Source organism: Nannospalax galili, unplaced genomic scaffold (genome assembly GCF_000622305.1).
Source record: "Nannospalax galili isolate Female #2095 unplaced genomic scaffold, S.galili_v1.0 scaffold85, whole genome shotgun sequence".
NCBI classification, from domain to species: Eukaryota; Metazoa; Chordata; class Mammalia; order Rodentia; family Spalacidae; genus Nannospalax; species Nannospalax galili.
In genome coordinates this window covers 6,696,876-6,719,903 of record NW_008358866.1, presented here as the reverse complement: position 1 = coordinate 6,719,903, position 23,028 = coordinate 6,696,876, and the positions used below count along the sequence as shown (strand labels likewise).

Here is a 23,028-nt window from a genome sequence, read left to right as displayed (position 1 = left end):
ACAGAAGACACTCCTCATAACTGAATTTGAATTCTTTTTTAAACATTAGTCTTCTAAGATACGGTGTCAATAATCATTAGGAATCGAATGGTACTCATGACACAGAGACAAAGTTCTTCATCTACACAACACCTCTATCTCTATGCTGTCTGACTTCCAGGCCCATATTCTATGGCGCGCTCCTGCTTGTACTACTGCACGTCATTCCATCAGAACTAAAGAAGAGCTTACACTCTGTTATGAGGGGACAGCTGTGAATAATGCTAAGTTGGAAAGAGACTAGGTCACAGTTGTATTTTATTAGGGTCATTCTGTTGCCTGTGTACAAGGTGGTTCTATGGTAGGGAAGGGGCTAGAACAGAAGTGGGGACAGATGGCCCCTTCATCACTAATAAAGTTTTAACAACTCCCAGCATTGGCTATGATTTTGAATTTCCGTATTAACCAACCTGAAACTCAGCAATTCAATCTCTCCTGGGCAGTAGCAATCTCGTACGTAGCAATCTCTTAATATCAGCTACTTGGGGGAAAGAAAAGCTCTGATTTGCAAGGTTTACCAATTTCTGGAGGAAAAATATTTCTACTATGGCCAATTTCAATCTATCAACGTGTCACTACTCAGTGTGTTGAGAAGCAACACGTTGGTCCTTGTGGAACACTCTCTGGCTCCAGCACTCCACTACCACTTTGAGCTCTTAAAGTAGCAGCCAGAGTAGCAGTTAGGAGGTTGGGAACACAAAGGGACTGCAAAATCCTCTTCCATAAAGGGGAAGATGAGATTTCTGGGCACCTGAAGCACAAGGCTGCCAGAACTTGTAGCAGACTGTTGGCCTTTCCACTTCACAAGATTATCTTCTAAAAGTCCAGGTAAGACACTGTACTTAGAGGAAGAGGAAAAACTCATTTGAAGATTTCAGTGGTCTTTATCAGAAGTACCCTTTCAACTGCCACTAGATGCAATAGTTTAAAACATCAATTAATACCTTTCTTTTCATGAGAAGCTAGGACCTTTCCTTAAGAAGCAAAATTTGGGGGGGGGGGCTGGAGAAATGGCTCAGCGGTTAAGAGCACTGGCTGCTATTGAAAAGGGCCCAAGTTCAGTTCCCAGCACCCACAGGGTGGCTAACAACTCTTTGTAACTCCAGTTCCAAGGGATCTGACACCCTCTTCTGACATTCATGGGCACACACACCACCAGTGCACTTACACACATGCAGGCATAATGCTCACATACATAAAATAAAAATAAACTTTAAAAAAAAACAGCTAAATTCGAGTCATGAATATATTGCATCTTTCTGAAAAAGATTTTGGTGGCACTTGGACCACCCCAAAATTACAACTACTAGATTGTGCCTCATAGCCTAGTCACATAAGGATTTTCATACAAAATATTTTCTTTCCTTATCTCACTTTTCCTCACAAAATATGATGTATGATTTTCTTTATAGAAGTTAGCATTCTTCCAAACAAAATACAACAACCCATTCAAATGTGGATGTAAGTATTAAGCAAGTGACGGAAGTGCTTTTTGGCCCACGTCCCATGGTACTGCAGAGACATTTAAAGGGCTCCGGCATGCTCAAGGCACTCACACAGAACCTTTCTGGACACAAAGGTCGAGAGAAACCCTGAAGGTACAGGAAGAATGGCCATCTTGAAAAGGCTTCCAGAATGAGTAGGAAGGGAGGAGCAAGAAGACACCACCAGCCCTTCCGGCTCACCTGCCAGGATACTTTAGTACAGATACTGCTGACACAAATGAGGCTAATTAAGACACCAGCCAGTCCTGTGTTCTCAACATTTATACATCTTCTATAAGGACTTAAACCCTTAAGTTTTGCAGGATACATAAATTCTTCAAAATCTCAAATACTATATTCATAAACTAATGACTTCTAATACTATATTTTTGAGTCAACATAAGACTGAATTATAAAAATGAGAGTCAGTATAAAAAAGGAAGCAATACATAGCACAGGACCAATGAGCTGTGTTTCCAGTCTAGCAACAGTGTCCTCTCACTGCCTACCCCCGCCAGGGGCTGCTGCTTCTTTAGCTCACTGTGAAATACAACCATTCAATCAAGGTTATACCTGCCACACTGGTTCACCATAGTTATTTCTTCCTCTGTGAAGTCAAGCCACTTTACACTTTATCTTTTCCCAGTAGACTGTCCTCAATTAGTTTTAATTCTATCCATGTTTCTCTTCTGTACTTTTCCCATGAAAGCAGTTTTCTTTCATCATTTGTATCAGTGTGATTACATGGCTAATTTTATTCATTGGGCTACAACCCATTACTGTTATTTATTTTGATGCTCAAATTGTTTCAGATTTGGTTGGTGGGAGCTCCTTCAAGTTGGCTGTGGTATAACTAAACACACATTCACAAGCACTAAGTGCAGCTGGCAGAACAAGATGTGCTGGTCCAGCTTGTACTTTTGCCTGAGCAATGAAATTAGCCGTTTTTTCCACGGAACTCTTTGTGTGGTGCATTTTAAAAACTGTATCACAGGGCTGGAGAGATGGCTCACCAGTTAAGAGTACCAGCTGCTCTTGAAGAGGACCCAGGTTTTGTTCCCAGCACTCACATGGCAGGAACAACTTTAACTCCAGTTCCAGAGGATCTGCGGACATTGCATGACACAGGTGTACTTTACAGGCAATACACACACACATAAAATAAAAATATTAAAAAAAAAAAAAGTATCTTAGAGAATACAAATGACATGTATTCTTATTTCTGGCTGAAAAACCAGTCTCTTGTGATTTGGCTAGCCATAAAATGATTCTCTAGCTTCTAGTGACCCTCAGTGAAGAACTGAGCAAACTATGGATTAGTGTGCTTTGGAGCCATCAGCTGGTGCCCAGCTTGAAGTAGCTTCCACTTCCTAGTGTAACATATGGCTCTGCTATCTAACAGTGTACCAGAAACCATGAGCTTCAGTGAAAAGTATATATCCAGAATGGTTCCAGATAGCTGTAATCCCAAACTCAAAGTTCATCACAGATCAAAAAAAATGAAGTGACTTTCCTGCCATTTTTGTTGAGAATTTCGTATTTTGAACAGGGAAAGATCTCCCTGCTTAAATCTCAATCACTTGATCACAGAACACCATAAAAGTTCACCGATGAAGAAAATCTGGTGAACTACTTTATTCAGTGCTTTTTTTATGGACTGTTAAAAAGTCCACAGAATAACTTTTAGAGATGAACAGTGTCCCAGTGACTTAAGAGTAACTACCCTTGCTTTGTAGTGCCTTTCTAGCTCCTCTTTATGCATCTTTCAATGGGAGTCTTTCTTTTAGCCAGCATACACTTGAGAAATACTTCTCAAAATATTCTACCTTAAAGCTGAGAAAAGAGACAGAAACTTGTAAAAATACATCTTTTAATAAACATCAAGAAGTAGAGTACATGTATTGAGGTTTTACTTGCAGTTGACAGCAAACAGACTATCCATTACAGTGTATATATACAAGTGAAGTAAACTCAGGTTCTTGTATTGATTTTCTCCCACTGCTGGATAACCCAAAGCTGCTGCACCATACCACACGTAAGACTGCTTGCCAAGCTGGCATCTTAAAAGGCCTTTAACATTAACAGGCTTCTTAACAAAAACCATTACCTACCCTAGCCCAAGGGGGCCTCAAGTGATTAAAAAGGACTGTAAAATACTTGCTTTCAAAACTTTGATGGCTTAAAAATACCTATTTATTCCAAATCTGGGCTTTAAGAATAGCTATTCATTCCAAAACTGGAACACTAAAAAGATAAACAAATAGCTGTTACTTTTCCCAAGTGAATCCCTAAGAAGTTATTTTGAGGCTATCGATGAAGCCAAAGATTCTTATAAGAAAGCTCAAAGTTTATAGTTAAAATCCTGTAATCAGAAAATCATCTTGCATTTTCATGGGTAAAAAGTCTACTTTTCTTCTCTGAGACAGCATCTCACTATGAAGCTCTAACTTAGAACTCTTGTTATGTATATCAGGCTGGCCTCAAATTTTTAAGATTCACCTGCCTCTGCATCCCAAGTGTAGGGAATAAGGGCATGCACCACCAGATCCAGCCCTACTTTTATCACTGTTTATACTAAGACCAAGTGAGAGAGGAACTGAAATTAATTAGCAAAGGGGAAAAACAGATTAATCTCTACATTCCAGCCGCCATTGTCTTAGAAGGATCAAGACTCAGCTGTATCCCAGAAGAGTAAGAATCAGAGCTGAAAGAAATCAGAAGCTGTAATTAAAAAAACACAGACAGGCATGCTTTGAATTGATGGTATTTAAAAATTATACAACTGGATTTGCCTAACTAAAACAGTGTTGGAATTAGGGGAAAAGTGCTACATATATCTATACAAATATCAGAATCATACTCAGATTTGCAAAAGGCATCACAATCTATCATAAAACTAGCTGCTTGTAAAACTCTTAACTGTTAATATAACAAAACCTTTATAATGCTTATAAGTGGCAAATTAAACCAATAAAATAAGCACTCAAGTCATTAAGATCCAATATCCCTGAATTTCTAGTGTTACCTTAGTAGTAACATGGTTTCATCCAGTTAATTAACATATCAGAGGAGATATTTTAAAAACTCATCCCTTCTGAATTCATTATCTTACTTTCAGACCGTCCCCGGTTGTTAGATGACAGCCTCATCTGTGTTAGATAAAATTTCTTCACAGATGTGAGCACATCTCTCTTTCGTGTATTCTCTAAAGTACTAACTGAAGGGTAAAGGATATATAATCAGTGATGGGGCAGGAAATGAACCAGTCAGGCTGCAAACCTTTATGCCACCCACTACTCCAACAGTAGACAAAGTGAATCTCTTCTGCTGTTACTGAAAAACAGACTCTTGCCCCTACCACTTATGTCTAAAAGACAACCAACCATTTGGTTTCAACAACCCTTTATTAATCTGTCTTAGCCACTAAGCTTGTATATGGGCATTAGTACCACTTGACTGAGGGTTATTTAGAAAGGTTCTTCTGCTTCACATGAAACAACAACCTGTCACATGGCACATTTTAACTTCAGTCATGTAATCAGTAACTAAAAATTATGGTGACACTAGGTGTAACAGGGCATGTCTATAATCCCAGCACTCAGGAGGCAGAGATAGGAGAATGGTGGAAGTTTGAGGGAAGGCTAGTTTACGTAGTGAGGTCCAGGTCAACTAGGGCTACACAGCAAGACCCTGTCTGAAAACAAAAACCAAACAAAGTTAAATATTAACCTAATATATTTAAACATTAGCCTTACTCTGACATCATTTAAAATGCATCTTACTTTTAAACACTGACATGAGGTAGAAGATAAGGAACTCACAAGAGAAAGTAATCTTCAATATACTGATATCTATTCAATTAGCCCCAAGAGAGAACAAAGTTACAGTCTCAAGCTCTGGAGCTGGTACTGATAAATGTTAAACTATTATCCTTATCTGACTGAAATTTGTTATACTTGAAGCTGACTTTCTTTTTCATTGAAGTTACTATAGAAAAAGGACAGCACACTATGAAATATCCCTAAGGACTGAACCCAACAGCTTCTCTTAGCCATTGCTTTTACCATGCTGTTTTGAATCACCTCAACTGTAATTTGAGTCCTTTCACCTAAATAATTCATCAGATGTCAACAAGGAGGCTAAAGATCCTTCTAGTATAAGCAGCAAGATAAAAGGAATGTTTCACATTTAGAAGAATGCAATATATACTCATAAAATCTAGCAGCATTTCATTCTACCAGGATGTACAAATTTGGCTCCACTGACTGTTCAGGAACAAAGGAAAATGTATATAGGTCCAAAAAGTCTCTTTACACAGGGGACTATGAGGCTACAAGATGTGTTCTTAACAATTCTATCTCTGTTAAGTAGTATGGGAAACTACTGGAATGTCAATTTCAATGGCAGAAAGGCGGGAACGTGCTGAATAGGGCTGTGAGTAAGTGTGCATATTGGGAGGATGGGAATATAGTGGCTGCCAGAAGGGAGAGGGCAAAGATTTGCATGCACAATACCAAATAAACAGCAGAAGGGCAGTCATAAAGAGACCCCCAGAGCTAGCAATAGTGACGTACACTGCATAGTCAAATGCAAAGACTGGCTCAAACTTCTTGTTGAGATGAGTGTTATAAAAGAAGACCCAGATGGAGGGAGCAAGGCTCACAGTACCTGCCAGAAAAAACAGCAGTCCAGCCACCAGATGGCAGCCTGCACTATTGACCAGACACTTGGCCAGTTTGATGTTAGGCACTGAGGACCTGAAGGCTGTGTTACACATTCCAATCAGGCAGAGCAACAAGGCACCCATTGCGATCAGGATGCTGAGGGGCAGGGCGAACTGGAGGACACGCAGGTCTAGCTGGTCAACTGATGAGGACCAAGTAGTGTCGTACATCAAGCAGTCACTGCTTCCATCATACCGGAGACATTTTACCCACAGGCCTGTGTAAACAGTCAGGTTCTTCTCATTTCTGTTGAATGTGATCAGTCGTAATTTTCTCCAGTTGGGAAGCAGAGTCCCTGCAAAAAGGCCTGCTACGGAGGCAATTCCACACAAGAAGGAGAGGACTGTGGCTGCGTGGACATCTCGACAGCCCATGGCAGGCAGTCTTGTGCAGTAGTGTCAGACTAGGGGGTGACACACAAAAGGACAAATCATGAGGGGACAGAAGGAGAACACAACAGGACAGGTTATGATGTGGAGGCACATTTACTAATGAAATGTCTGTGCAAAGAAGCAAATTCCTACAGAGCTTAGTGACTCAGGCCTGTAATACTAGCACTCCTGAGGTAGGAAGACTGCCACAGGTTTGAGGCCAGCCAGGACTATGGAGTGAGATCTTGTTTAACACCTACCCACCCCGCAAAAAAAAGAAATTAAAAAAAAAAAAAGATGATGGAAACTTCTATTTCCTCTGTACAGTGTGACTATAAAGACATTCATGTATGAATTCCCAGACCAGGTGCATGCATACACATATGCTGTGTCACACAGCAACTAAAACTTTTAGCCATCATTATTTTCATGGTTAGACTAATGACCAAAATCGTATTAAATGTTCTTAGTATTGTATATAAAACTCTTTGGTTGTCAAGACATTCAACACAAATATATGAACCAATTTCTACCAGGCGTACAATGTAAAAGTAGACCTTAAGTACAAATAATTCAAATATATAGGAAGTCCTAGAGTCAGCACCAACTACTAGCTAGTTACAAACAACCCAAATTCAGCCTAAAGTACTCAAGTGTAAAGTGAGACACACAGCAGGTGTGAAAGCAGCCCTCAGATGGCAGGGAACGGAGAAGGAAGCACTGCCAGGCAGCTGAATGGTTGAGCTGACTCTGTGCCAGACGGCTAGGTTCCCATTCCTTCCTCCCTACTTACCTGCCAAATGACCCTGGGCCACATTTCTGTGCCTATATTCTTCATCTGTAAAATGGGTAAGATAACAGTGCCTACTTCACAGAGATTTTTCTTTGGATCTAATAATATAATGTCAAGTGCTTAAAACACACCTGAAGCACTGTTATAGATGTTCACTTCTGAGCATTCACTGACTGTGTGCTTGAAAAGTGCTCAGTACCTGGCACTGAGTTGTTTGACCAACATTTATTGAATGAATGTTAAATAAGAAAAAGAAAACTGATCTCACTGTTCTAGTTTTGACATGCCAGGAAATCATTAAAAGTTAAATGGGCTCATTGCCAATGAAGTCTTCAAAATGAAAGAGGAGAACAAAGCCCCTGAAATTCTGCTTAACTACTTCCTGGCTGATTCAGTTTGACCCAAGTGCTTTTCAGGGAAATCTTTAGCACTTGGTGGTTATACTACCATTTGTGCAAGATACATGCAGATTTTTGAAGTAGAACACCTATACAAATGCTACTATAACAAAAACTATAGTCAGGTCTTTCTCTCATTTCAAATGAGAAGACCGCCATTCTTTTCTCATGTGAGATACACTGTAAAAACTAGTACCTTATTCGGAGCTAATTTTTTTCAAGGGCTTGAAACGTACCTCATAGCACTACTCAAATGTATTTTCTACTGGGTGGCAACAGAGCAGATGACTTTAAGGGAACATTAACTTTTTTTGTTGGTCAAAACAGGATAAGGGGGCAAAGTTGAGAGTAGTTTTTATTTCTGATACCATACTGTGGTGTTCACAGAATCCACCATCTTTTGCAGAATCAAATATTCTCTACTGAAATGGTACGGTAGCATTCGTAGTAAGTCAGGATCAGAAAGATAACCACAATGAAATGCTAAGAAACTCAGTTAGGACATGTTCCAGTAGGAGGGCACAATGTTCTTTAGAAAACAATGTTATTTGCATGTGTTATATAGTCATATAAATTAGGAATAGTTTTAGTAGTAAAAATTATATCCAATATGTGTATATATACAAATATTCAAACAATATGTAAATAAATGTGTATTATGAAGGTAGAGCTTAAGCACAAATGGCCTTTTGTCTTCAAATTAAACAGTGTAGGTTTTTCCATGAGTATTAGTTTACTACTTATTATGTTACCTTCTGTCAGTATCAGAAGTTGTAACTGTTCTGAACACTTTCAGAATAAAATGAGAAATTATAGTTTAACTTTTTTTCATGCAAAATTAGAAGTAAAAAAAAAAAAACAAAAAAACTTACCTTGTTTAATTTTAGCAACAAGAGTTTGGTTTGGCAATGGATATTACAGTGCAGATTTGAGAATGATTACATTAGGAATGCTTAATGATGCCAAGCTCCTGAATTCAGCTCCAGTTGGTTTTTGACCCTCTGTCTCTCCCATATATTATGAGCAACTTGTATGGGGCCTGGCATACAAATAATTCTAGAGTTATATGAATGAGTAGTGGGTCTTAGGCCAAGACCACATACAGTAGTTCATAAATGTAGCCACTGATAGTGTAGAGCCCGACAAGGAAATAGCTATAACTAAGCATGCATTCATTCATTCATTCATTCATTCACCAAGTACGTGTAGTGTGCTATGCTTATGAAAAATACTCTGGAAGGACACCAAGACAATGGGTGCAGTGTGCTAATAGAAAGAATATGCTGTTTCATGCAAGTCCAAAATACTGATGGTGAATCAACTGTATAATTACTACATATTAAATAACTATTGTTAGGCATCAGGCAATGTAAACTATTAACTATCCATTTATAAAAGTTATTACTTTAAGAGAAAGACAGAGCAATGAGGGAGAATAAGGATTTGATCAAAGTTGTGGAGATGTAAAAAAAAAGGTTGCCTGTTTCTTTTAAAGCTTCAAGACTCCTTCAGCTAATCTTCTCAAACTCCTTACTCAAAAATTACAATTTCTTCTTCCTTGCAAGTGGTGAACAAATACCTTGAATTTCAAAGTAACTAATATTTAAATAACATGCCCCATACCACAGATTCCAAAGGCAATGAGGAACAAGAATAGGATAAATAGCTTTGTTAATAATAAATTACTATAATCCTTAGCCTACTATCAAACACCACTAAAGAACTATTTCAGTACTAAGTATATAACTGTATCTTGCATCTAATCAACATGCTGTATTAGTTCTCTGAACTTGCTCTGATGAAATATGCTTAGATATCTCTGAGACCTCACGGAACTGACCGTTTTATGCAGTCAGTTTTTCAGAAGGAGAACACTATTATCCTCAAATCTTCAGTTTCAACTCTGGTTCTGGAATTAATGTTTTGCTTTGGTTGTTTCACTTTTTATGTGCTACTATTAATGCTACACATCTATGATTTGATAGTGTCACATCCCACTAGAGAGAGAACATTTTATAGGGTAGATGGCAAAGGAACATATTCAGTATTTTAAAACTGAAAGATAAAGCTGACTTCCAGATTAGTATTTGTTCATGCCAGAGTGAAAATTTCATTTTGCCAATAAATTTCTGTATTCAGAATAATTTTTTCAAATGCAAATCTGTGTCACTTCATTTCTTCCCATTCAGGAGCTTCCCAATTCCTGCATAATAGTCTCTAAAAGCCTCAAGTCTCCTCACAGCACAGACCATCTGGTTCCTACTTCACTCTCTCACTTTATACACATCACTCTCTATGTTACGTAGTCATGCTGTTTAACTTTCCACATTTCCCAATTTTTAATTTAAAAGCTGGCCCACATGCTATTCTTACTAGAACTTTCTTAATCTTCCTCTATTCTCTGGTTAGCTAATATGCAGTCGTCTAATTCCCAGGGAGGCCTACACTAACTCTCTTCCTTTTTTATCCATCAATAACCTCCCTTCATTCTGGGTTGCATGATGGAAATAGCACTTTTCTCCTTTTTCTTTGCTATCTATCAGTGATAATGCTTACAATTCCTTGTTTAGATGTTCTTTCCCAACAGATTATGAATTTTAGGACAGAGATCCCTTTGTTTTGTTCATTATGTTTAACACAGGTACACAGAAGGCACTCTATTGCCTGCTGAATGAAGGAATAAATACATAGAAGGTCCATATGTGTCTGGTTGGGATACAGAGAAAGTTAAAAATCTGGTTTAGTACAAATTCATTTCAACTGGACAATTCACTCCATCCTGTTCTCTGAAGCATCCAGGCTGCTTCTAGATTTTTATCTATTTTTCACTCTTTACTGGCCAAGTCTCTCCCATTGTATAAAAACAAACAAAAAACCCAAAATTTATTTTATTCCTTTGGAAACCTGTGAGCAGGAAAAGATGAGACCATTTCTACGAATTTATATCAGACTACATTTCTAGAAATACAGACCCAAGTTTGGCCACACTGCTTAACCTCAACAATGCTTAGAAAGTCAATCGCTTATACCTTCATTACAAATTACACACTGAATGTCTCTCTTTGTTAAGGAGGTCAATATATCAAATTCATGTTCATTTGGCAAAGTTGAATAACTTACTGTATTTGTACTTACAAACTTTTCACAGTAAAGGGGGACAAACATGTCTTTTGCCATATGAAAACTCTTTAAGTGGAGGCTATGAAAAATGTGCAAGGCCAAGAACACACATTAGTAAGTCCAGGAGCACTTGTGAACACAAACTGGGCAACAGCTCTGAGCTGAGACATATACACCCATGTATGGAGTTACTGTTCCATCTGAGAGACAGGTCCACAGTTAACCAGGAGACCAAAGACTCCCTCCTAACCTACTGTTCAGAACCTGTGCAGTTACCTATGTGTTTGAACTTTAAATTTCTAATCTGCACAATACCCCTTGAAGTGGTTGTGCAATGATGTAGTAAAATCCCCTTGCAAACCAGAATATGGTCACAAATTTAAGGCTGTAACTATGAATAAGTTATTTACTCTCTTCAGGCACAACTGTTTTGGGGATTCTCAGCAGATTCACAGATGTTTAAAGTCATACAGCAGTAACGACAAGTTTATTTTTGGAATGGTTATTGACCAAGTCAAATCAAGACAATTTCAAAATAGTTCACATTTGTCATTTCACTCTGCTCCATAGTGATTTTCAAAAAACTACATGGAAGAGGTTTGGCACACAACTAAATGTTATCAAATATATCATTTTAAACAAAAACATTCCCCAAAGGATGTATTTCTTTGGTTTCTGAATAGAGTTCAAAGAAGGCTGGGGCAGAAATAGTGGCAGAGAGTGTCGGGAATTCACAAAGCCATTACAATTTCTTTGGCGACAATTCCAAAAACTTGGTACAAAATCACATATGCCTCATAGCCACTAAATTAATTTTTGATGTTAACACTGAGGGTTTCTTCTACCTATAATTTAGGCTTTCTTAGAAATTAAGTCATCAATCGCTGTGCTCATAAGTGTCCTATACCTTTTTTCTATTGAAGAAAAGCATTATTATTGATAGAGACAGCAGGAGAGAGAAATATCATATAACCAAAAGATGAACTTACCCTTTAAGTACCTGATCTTCCCCAAATAGCTTAGTCAACTTATTAAAGACACGTGTACATCTAAACACAAAGTGAGATGATCTGGGCCTACAGAAATACAAAAACAAAGGCCACAAATTATCATAACACTTCTCTAAAAGCTCAATTTATACTCACATATAATTAGAAAAAATTAGCAGTCATCTAAAATTAAAAAGATGATATACCATGACAGGCAAGTAATTTACAAAAAAGAAGTTTAGAATTGGGGTGTATGTAGCTCAGTGCTAAAAAGTTTGCCCATCATGCAGAAGACCTATGTTCTAGACCAGCACCACTAAAAAACAAAACAAACAACAAAATAACACAGGTAGTTTATACTTAATTCATTTTAGATGTGCGCTACAGGAAAAAAAAATAACTTATTTTGTGATTTCTAAGTTCAGATGAATTAATGATAAAAACCACCTTAGAAATCTATGGAAAATTTTTTCTGAGACTGATTTAAGGACAATGGGATACAGTCGTCTTGGAATTAAAAGAAAAACATTGTTTTCGAAAATGTTTGTAAAAGGGTAATCACAACAAAACCAGACAAAGCTGATCTGCACTGTACATCCTAAAATTTGCAATCACACTGTTATGTTTTTAGTTTCTGGTTCCACCCGGCGCTCGACCTGCAACTTCAGCACGTTTCCTCATCTCTAAACGTGAGCGACTGCCTCTTCAAATATTTAACTCAAACAGGTACAATGAGTGAAAGCTCATAAACGCCTGAGAGCTTCCTGGATTAAGGCGTTTATCACCAGTTCTATTACAGTAATTATGCAGAATGTGACCCGGGTGGTGATTTCGATCGTTTCCCCTCCTCCCACGCGTGATTCTAGAGTTGTTACCAAGTAGAATAGTCAGAGAGGTCCTTTACATACAACACCACGCAATCGAATGCTGAAGTGAGGTCACGTAGTGCGGCGGTTCTCGGAGGCGCTACGAGACCCTTCACAGGCCAGGAGGAGGGGCTCTCCACGCAGAAACTCACCCCCGCTCAACCCCCGCGCGTGCGTCCTCAGAAGAACCCGGGGCGGGGGGAGGGCAAGCGCGGAAGGAGGGGGGCGGCTGGAGACAGCCAATGGGAAGAGAGCGCAAGCGCAGCCGCAAAGCGAGCTATCCCCGCTGGAGTGGGCTCGACCCGGGAGCAGGTCAGCATTACACAACCAGCATCAGGGGGTGATTCGAAAATATCATCCTGCCGCTAGCGCCTCGCACCCGCGCCCACCCTGCCCCCAGCTTACCCGGCTGCACAGCTCGCCATTGCCTTACTCCCCCGACGAAGAAAAGCACGTTCTTAAGCTTCACCAAACACCTCTCCCCGCTTTATATCCACAGCCACAAATGTGCTCGGCGTGTCTAATCCCGAGTCCCCTCGACTTCACTATTTTCACCGCACCCGTAATTATTCCTGCAAAAGGCTCCAAAATCCGAGCGTCCCTGACCACACCTACCTGTTCCTCACCGCCAAGGCAGTCAGCTCGCCCACACGGAGCACCCTTCCACAGAGACTCCCTCTCTGCTGCCGCGGAAGTGCGTTCCTGGTGAAGTCGCCCAGAGGCTTCTGGGAGCGAGTGCGTCTCTCCCGAGGCCCTGATGCGGAATACCTGGAATGTTGGGGACTACATTTCCCAGCATCCAGCGGACCGCCGGCGGCAGGCCACGTCCTGCGACCACCTCTTCCCGGATCACGCGTCCCTGGGTTCTTCGTGTATTTTGTTTCGTCCAGATTTGGGTTTTAGGTTTAGACAGGTACGCAGACACACGCACAAAGATACAGACAGACAGACAGACAACCCCCCCATGAAACACAATTAGCCGTTTGAATGCCCAAATATTTCTATTGAATGCAAGAGTTCAAATTCTAGAACCAGTTTTACAAGCGGCCTAGGTATATACTGATTAGTTGACCCTCTACTACTCCTGAGGTTATCTGTAACAATAGAAGATAACCTACAGGGTATGAATGTCTTGCAAATTAAGAGGCCAAGTATCCCATTGTACATATAACTAGCTATTAGCTATTTAAACTTTTACCCTCCCACACAACTTCAATTATCCTTTCTTGACACCTCTCAAATGTGAGCCCCCTAAGGCTCCTATATGGCTTATTTGATTTTCTTTTAAAAGGATGAAAGGATACAATGCCTACCACTTTCACATGACCCCCCCCCCACACACACACAAATGGTGATACAAAACGTTAGCCAAAGTAAACAGGATTGAAAAGGTATAGTTTACACAAGAAAAGGATCTCACCCATTTGTTTTCCTCTGTCCTCTTGTGGCCTTTGACAACTTTGTGTCATCTGTAGCAACATGTCTGCACTAGAAAAGCATGATGAGAATCTAATGGTCATAGAGAACATGTACAAAAGTTTACAACAGTATCTGACATATAACAAGTTCTTTGCTATCAATACTTCACATTTTGTGTTGCTATAGTAACAACTGGACTGTTTCTCAAAAAAGGGGAGGCTATGATCTGTCTGCTCCTACCCTTTTCTCATTTTTGCCATGTTGTTTCAGAGACTTACAAAGTTTATCTAAGATCAGAAACAATCCAGTCCCCAACCAGAGCAGTAGGAAGTGGGTCTCTAGAGGACAGACTTTGAGGGTGCCAGTCCAGTCCACCTTCTAGCCCCAGCTTCTCTTCCTCCTGGATTCAAACAAAGTTGTTTCATGCCTCAATACCATGATGGACTGTACTCCCTTAAACGTGAGCCAGAATAAATCCTTCCTTCCTTAAGTTGCTTCTTGTCAGGTATTATATCACACTGACAAGAAAAGTAATACAGGGGCTAGAGAGAGAGTTCAGCATTTAAAGAGCTCTGGCTGCTCTTGCAAAGAACAGGACCCAGCTTCCTTTCCCAGCATCCTGGCATGATGGCTAACAACCAACCGTCCCTAACTCTAGTTCCAGGAATCCAATGCCCTCTTCTGACCTCTACAGGCACTGAATACACATGGTGTAACACACACACGCACACACGCACACACACACACACACACACACACACGCAAAACACTAAAATTTTAAAAAAGAAGAAAAAGTAAAAAGTAATACAGCCCTCCTGTCTTCAAAATCAGCAATGGCTGGTTAAGGCATTTTCACACCACATCACACTGAAAATCTTCCTGCATTCCCCTTGCAACTTAACCCCGTGGCTGCTCGGGCACGTCCACATAATCTAGGATGTCATAATTTTATGGTCATATTTGGATTTTTAATTTCATCAAAAACCTTAATCCCTCCTTGTCATGTAGCATGCCATATTCACAGATTCTGGAGATGAGGATGTGGCTATCTTTAGGAAATAATTGATCTGCCCACTCTAGTTCCTCAGAAACTTTTCCAGGGTGAATCCAAAGATGTGCTTTCTTAGTTCTAATTTTCTTCTACCTTCATATGTGCAATTTTTACTACTTTTTTCCTAAACTTCTTTTCCTTGGATTTTGAAATGCCATCATTTCTGTCTCTACTTTATCTGGTTAGTTCCTTGCCGACCTGTTTTTCTTCTCCCTGCTCTCCAATGTAAATAGCAAAAGGCTCAGTCCTTCTCTCTTCTGGGTCAAAAACCCATTTTCTATTTCCCCAAATCTACATATTTGGACTAGACTTTCCTATAACGTCACTATTATAATTATCAGCTTATGTGCCTGACTGTATTGCTCCAATTTCAGCATTTTCCAGATACAAATTAAGTGTGCCTTTACGATGGCCATCAATTCCTTATTTCATCAGTATGTTTTTACTATGCATTTTAACTGGTGTATTCTCCAAACTTTACTCAAATTAGGACCCTATCTTGATTCTGCCTTTGGAATATTACATTACTTCTTAATACAAAGAATTGCAATTCCACCGGAGCCCTTATCAATTCACATCGAGATAAGTGCAACTATTTCCTTACAGATATATTAAGTCAACTAATACTAATGAGTAGATCTCATTAACTACTTGTTTCATACCAAGCCAGGGGATCTGACACCCTCTTCTGACAAGGCATTGCATAACACAGGTGCACTTACTTACATACATGCAGCCAATACATTTACATACCCCAAATAAAAATATTTTTTTAAAAAAGAATTTTTGGGCTGGGCATGGTGACGCATGCCTTTAATCCCAGCACTTGGGAGGCAGAGGCAGGCACATCTCTGTGAGTTCAAGGCCAGCCTGGTCTACATAGGGAGTTCCAGGACAGCTGGGGCTATAGGGAGACCCTGTCTGAAAAGACCAAAAAAAAAAAAAAAAAAGTTTCTGCCAACTTAAAATAAAGGAAAAATAGGTATCTATTAATTGCAATATTATTACTATTAGTTGAGAAACATAGCTAAGTGTTGTAGATTGAATTATTCCCCACCAAATACAAATTCATATGTTGATATCCTAATCCTCAGCAGTCAGAATGCAACTTGATTTGGAGATAGCATCTTTACAGAGGTAATCATATTAAAATGAGGTCATTAAGGTAGGCTCTTATTCAACGATGGGTATTCTAATAAAAAGGGTGTCCTAGTCAGCTTCTTTTTGCTGTGATAAAGTATTGACCAAAGACAATTTAGGAGGAAAGGGTTTATTTTGCTTACAGCTCACAGTTTTTTATCCAGGGAAGCCAAGTCAGGAACTCAGGGTTAGAACCCGGAGACAGGAACTGAAGCACCAGGAAGGAATACCATTTACTGGCTTGCTCCTCTGGCCTGTGCTCATCCTTTCTTATACAACCCAGGCCCACCTGCCCAAGGGTAGCACCTCCCACAGTGTTCTGGGCACTCTCACATCACTCAGCAATCAAGAAAAGGCCTCACAGACATGGCACTCCTCAGCTGAAGTGTTCTTTTCCTAGGTGCATCAAGTTGACAACTGAAGCTATCCAGCACAAAGAGGAAATTTGGATACACACATCATATGAGAATGCCATGTGATGATGAAGGCAGAGATGGGGGAAATGTACCTACAAGCCAAGGAACGCCAAATATTACTAGGAAACTATCAGAAGAAACCAGGATAGAGGCATGGAATAGATTATCCCACAGCCCTAGAAAATAAAACAAGAGAAGAAAGTTCTGAGTAAGTTAAACAGTAAGATATCACTTTAAAAACTGTTAAATACATAGGTGAGGTGGCACATGCCAAGGTCATAGCTACTTAGGTAGGCTGAAACAGGAGGATCCAGGTGTTGGTCTGCCTGGGCAACAAAGAGTCTCAAATGAAAAACAAGAGGGCTGGAGAGATGGCTTAGGGGTTAAGACCCCAGACACCTGGCTACTCTTCCAGAGGACCTGGGTTTAGTTCCCAGTACCCACATGGCTAACAAACATCTGAAACTCTAGTTCAAGGGGAGCCAACACACTCTTCTAACCTCTTTGAGCATTGCATTTACAAACATTTTGGCAAAGCCCTCATACACATAAAATAAAAATAATTTTTGCTGGGCATGGTGGCACACACCTTTAATTCTAGCACTAGGGAGGCAGAGACAGGTGGAGCTCTGTGAGAGGGAGGTCAGCCTAGTCTACATAGTGAGTTCCAAGCCACCTGGGGGTACAGGGAGATCCTGTCTTAAAAACAAATTAGAAGGAAATAATGCAGCCCAGGAAAAGAGACAAGTCTGCCCTTGGTGCTCTCATAAATCAAAGTATTTGCATTTTCAAAAGCTATTCGGTTTTAAATTTTTTATATGTATAATTGTACTGCTTCTATGTATGTGAGTGCATCCATGTTGTCAGAAGAGAGCATCAGATCCCCTGGAACTGGAGTTATGGATCGTTGTTAGCTGCCATGTGGGTGCTGGGAATTGAACCCGGGTCCTCTTCGAGAGCAGTCAGTGCTCTTAACTGCTGAGGCATCTCTTCAGCCCCTGCTATTTGGAATTTGTGGTACACTCAGCATTAGGAAGTATCACTGTACGTTTTGTGTATATGTGCTGTGTGCATGCCTGTGTGGTGTTGGGGATTGAAACTACAGAGTCACACATGCTGGGCACTCTAACATAGTGAGCTCCAGGACAGCTGGGGCTACAGGGAGACCATGTCTCAGAAAGACCAAAAAAAATTTATTATTTTATTTTTATGTGCACAAGTGTTTTGCCTAAATGTATGTAAGTGCACCCATGTCATGCAATGCCCGTGGGGGACAGAAGGCGTCGGATCCCCTGGAACTGGAGTTATGGATCGTTGTTAGCTGCCATGTGGGTGCTGGGAATTGAACCCGGGTCCTCTTCGAGAGCAGTCAGTGCTCTTAACTGCTGAGGCATCTCTTCAGCCCCTGCTATTTGGAATTTGTGGTACACTCAGCATTAGGAAGTATCACTGTACGTTTTGTGTATATGTGCTGTGTGCATGCCTGTGTGGTGTTGGGGATTGAAACTACAGAGTCACACATGCTGGGCACTCTACCACTGAGCTGCATCTCCAACCTTAAAATAAAAACACAACACAACACAACACAAAAACTATTGCATTTATTTACTTTCGAGTCAGGGTACTGCCATGCAGCCCAGGCAGACCTTGAACTTGGAATCCTGCTACTGCCTCCCACGTAAATGCATTAGAATTGTGGCATCAAGCTGGCAGCATGCTTCTAATCTTTAATAAAGTTACCAGTGAACTGGGGAGAGAAGAGAAAGGGCAAGGGATTGGTGAGTAGGGTAACTGAAAGATTTTGCCTGTAACTGCTTTCTGGTTTTAAAAATCTTTCAGCATGACCATCACCACCACCACCATTCTTCTCTGCTCCAGTTTTTAAGAGAGAAATTTGTATGTTAAACTTTTGAATGAATGTGCCACAAAATTGGAATATTATGAATGGTTCCTTGAAGCAGATCAGATTTTATGGTTATATTTTTATAGGAAAATCCACATGTACCCATCATATTGTTCTTACCATTGCTCTTGATGCCATATGGTACTACTTCCGGGAAAGTATTGCTTTTGAAACTGACTTTCAATTATATTGTACAGTACTCTTATTTCCCCCATTAGGATTCAGTTGACCAGGGTTTTTATTGTTTTATTTAATCATATTTCAAATCTTTCCAGACAAAGCTTTTACTCAAAATCTGTCCTTGATTTAAAATCATCCCCATCTCTTGCAATCTGTAACAAGCCATATACAAATAAAAATAAAGGTATATTGTAGCTATATAATTATACCTTTTTTTTCTTAATTTAATGAAATTATACCACAGTCTTTTTAAAGCTTTTCATACAGAAATATCAAAATAATGTTTGATAGCCAATAAAAAATGAAAGCTTTAGTCAGAAAAATACAGGCAATTTCAGAAAAACACATTGGAATATGGGGCAATGAACAAAAGAAGCTTTTGTCCTTTGCTTTCAACTTTGAACACTCTCAGAGTTTACAAAACAAACAGGAAAAATACTTTGTCATATGTTGTTCTGAAATTAGTTACAATATAAACTGCATATCCTGTTCTTCAAATTCCAAGTATTTCAAAGGGCATGATTCAGACAGTAGCTATGCGTCACGTAGCTTGGTATCTGAGCATCCCAAAGGACTTAACTTCTATTATAAATGCTTTAATGCTATGTACAAAGAGGATTACCTCCTCTACAGTCTTCCAAGTACCCAATAACTATTAATTAAACTGTCACATGGTGAAAAACATTTACAAATTATAAATGCCTAAATGAGTGGGCAGGTATGGTCAAGAAATGGCAGCTACAACCGACCCTGACCTTTTCATGCTTATAGCCAACTGAGGCAGTGACCCCACTTGCTCCGCCTGAGTTTTCCATACAGACATATTACAACTTTCCAACATTGAAAATTACCTTTCTTCTATCCTTGTCTCATTTTTATTACCTACTTGATTTTTATTCTCCTTCAACTAGTTAACAAGACCAACCCAAAGAAAAATGAAGATGTCCCTAACAGATATAGTCCCTCTACTAGCCAAGCTCTAATCAGAAAACAGAAATCAAGACAGAGAAGAAAAAAAAACAAAAACAGGTTTTACTTTTCATTAACTTTGCAGTAAAAAGTCTATGATGTTAACGTCTAACATTTTATGTCAACTACATTTACCTCACTGGCTTAATCCCAAGTCATACAATTTTGTAAAGCAAAAACCATATATATTTTCCAAATGCCTTTGAAAGCTTTCCTGTATGTCCCACCCAACTTAAAAAAAATGGAGGCAACAGTACAGTCTTTAGATAATATGTACAATGTTTTCCCCATTAGTACCCAGCTTATGGTAACATTGCCAGTTTAGCTAATGTGATTAACAGTCCAACACATGCAGTCAAAGTTTTTAAACTTGTTTGGTTTTTTTATTTGATACAAAAAGAAGGATTTAAATAAAATCTTCAGTACTCTTAAGAACTTAAAAGACACAGTAAATTTATTATAAATAAACAAAAGTTCCCATGCTTTCACAATAAGGAATCTTTTGTATATTTATATTTTTGCTAATTTTCATTTTTTGAACTACAATTTGTCAGCATACTTATGCTATTGCTTTGAACCATTATTTTTACTGAGCCTTTGTGGTGGTGGGACTCAAACCTAGGGCACTGCAGATGCTAGGCAAGTGTTCTATCACTAAGCAATATCCCCAACCACTAAAACATAAAAATTTTAAATTTATTTTATGTGTATGAGTGCTTTGCCTGCCATATATGTAAGTGCACCTGTGAATGTAATGCCCATAGAGGCCAGAAGAGAGTGTTGGATCCCCTGGAACTGGAGTTACAGGTGGTTGTTAGCCACATTGTAGGTGCTGGGAACTGAACCTGGATCCTCTGCAAGAGTTTCCAGGGCTTTACCAGTGAGTCATCTCTCCAGCCTTCCTCCCTAAAATACTTTAATGAACTTTTGATTTTTTAATTTATTTTTATGTGTATGAGTGTTATGCCTACAGGTATGTAAGTGCACCATGCCATTCAGTGTCGGCAGAGGACAGAAGAGGGCATTGGAACCCCTGGAGCTGGAGTTACAGACTTGTTAGCTGCCATGTGGGTGCTGGGGTTCAAACCCAAGTCTTCTGAAAAAGCAGCCAGTGCTCTTAACTGCTGAGCCATCTCTCCAGCTCCTAATGTACCTAATTAGAAATTAAAATGTTTTTATTGAATTTTCATGTATTTTATACAGAATATCTCAAAGAATCTTAATCATCTTTATACCCACAGCCCCCGCAATGGAACCCATATACTGTTATCCGTACTAAGGCCCAATGTGTCAGGTCAGTGTCCCCAGATCTTCCCCTGTGCAATTCCATCCACTGAGGTCTAGTTAAACTATCCAGAGTCTCTTGTTTTAGGAAGATCAGCTCTTCTTCACCTATCAGTAATCAGCTGTCAATGTTTCCTCAGCTCAGATTGGGGTCTACTGTTCATTTCCCTAGTTCTATACTGGGTTTTAGTCTGCCTGCATTTGCATAGGACTTTTGTTTGCTGACACCATTGTAGTAGAATCATATAAGCAGGGTCCCAGGAGCTTGTAGGACACTGTTTCCATAAGGTCATGCACCTCCTCCCTGGCTCCTACAATCTTTCTGCCTCCTCTTTCCAAGATGGCCACTGAGCCCTGGGCAGGTGAAGTTTAATATAGGAGTCCTGTCCAAGGACCAGCAATCTGCAGACTCTTAATCTCTTTTGGCCATTTATGACATTTTGTGTTCCTGTCCCTCTGTTGCATGAGGGATCTTCATTAATGAGAACTGATTCATTAGTGTCATCTTCATTACCCCCTTCTATGTTCCACGTGCCTTAGGTGTAGAGGTTACATAATAGATATGTCACTTAGGCCTGGGTAATTCATAGACAATGTCTGTGTGTGACCAGTAGTGGTACTTGGTAATAGTCTCTGACTGGTGCAAAATAAGCTTCTTTGATGAGTGGTGACTGGGATAGTTGTCCATAAATATAAGGATACCTATTTTGCACATAGCAAGAAATTAGTCTAGGGATGTGACAGTCTTGGGGTTTTCTCTCAGATCTATGACCTCTCCAGCTATGTGTGTTTGGTTATGTTTACAGTACCACACTTGAGTGGGCTTTTCATCCATTTAGGTAGCAGTTGATTGCCCCCAAAATAAAAGTGCCACTACTGCATCAATGTTGTGTGCTGTGCTGGCCATTGTGTGGTAAAGAAAGAAGAAATCATGAAATTTGCAGGTAAATGGATGGAACTAGAAACTGTTGTATTTAGTGAAGTAACAGACTCAGAAAAACAAACGATGTATGTTCTCCCTCATATGGGGATCCTAGCACTAAATCCTTATATGTAAGTATGTATCCAGATCTAACTGCAGGATCCAGAATAATGAAAAGGAACCAAGAAGATAAAGGGAAAGAGAGAACCTGAGAGAGAAGAACAGTAGGAGGCTGGTGTTACTAATGGAGAAATGGATAAAAATGGGGTTATTTAAATGGGGAGAAGGAGGGTTATACAAGGAACCTTGGGGATAAAGGAAAAGAAGCTCAAGAGAGGCGTTGATAGAATGTGTAAATTGCAGAAGAGCCACAAATCTCATTAGGGAAAGGTATAAATCCCTTACAGTGACTAACTAGCCCTATATTGGCAGCCTGGCCTTGCTCAAGCCTTATCAACTGGTCACTCCCTGAACTGAGAGAGACTGTTTATGGACCCCATCAGTCTCCTTTGGTGCTATAGATAACTTGCCTGCCTGCCTGCCTGCCTGAGAAAATAATCTTGGAAGAGACCCTCAAGGATACCAGACCCTGACATCAAGTTAAATCTTGTAGCTGTGTGCAGCAAAGTTCCTATATAAGACCAGACTCTCCCCCTTTTGTTTACAGATATTCATTCTGCATGGAAGAGCTTATCAGCCTTTGCTGGATTCCGTGAATCCAGGGAACACATTCCTTGCCTGTTGCAGGTCTGGCTCTGACTCTTATTTCTAAACTTTAAATTCCTTCCTTTTTCTGCTCTAATAAATCTAACAGGTGGGACCATAGGAGACTGGTATTATCAAGGGGAAAATGGGGACATTTTAAATGGGGAAACCATGGTGGAAGGGTTAGACAGGGAGAGAGAGGAGAGATAAATAAAGCCTAGCTAGTTTTTAAAAAAAACCAGAGGGAATCATATT

The 23,028-nt window shown here is 39.7% G+C and overlaps 1 protein-coding gene across 11 annotated transcripts; it reads right to left on the bottom strand.

Annotated features, from left to right (window-relative positions):
- Window positions 1-3,376: 3,376 nt before the first annotated feature.
- On the bottom strand, window positions 3,377-13,524 carry Cldn12 (claudin 12). Of its 11 annotated transcripts, none has more exons than XR_003847672.1 (5): window positions 13,400-13,524; window positions 11,919-12,005; window positions 5,733-6,650; window positions 4,636-4,740; window positions 3,377-4,227 (listed from the first exon to the last, which is right to left on the bottom strand). XR_003847672.1 is itself a non-coding variant. In XM_029558326.1 (5 exons), the coding sequence occupies exons 3-5, from the start codon at window positions 6,619-6,621 to the stop codon at window positions 4,196-4,198; spliced, it is 567 nt and encodes a 188-aa protein (XP_029414186.1). In that variant the 5' UTR covers window positions 6,622-6,650; window positions 11,919-12,005; window positions 13,400-13,524; the 3' UTR covers window positions 3,377-4,195. The 11 variants fall into 11 exon arrangements, 8 of the variants coding, with proteins under 8 accessions (XP_029414186.1, XP_008820740.1, XP_029414184.1 ...); XM_029558326.1 differs by having other exon boundaries at window positions 6,192-6,650; XR_003847670.1 differs by having other exon boundaries at window positions 4,636-6,650.
- Window positions 13,525-23,028: the final 9,504 nt, after the last annotated feature.

What these genes read in the sequence shown, in the direction of transcription:
- Cldn12 (XM_008822518.3), bottom strand. Translation starts at nt 6,621, where the DNA reads ATGGGCTGTCGAGATGTCCACGCAGCCACAGTCCTCTCCTTCTTGTGT.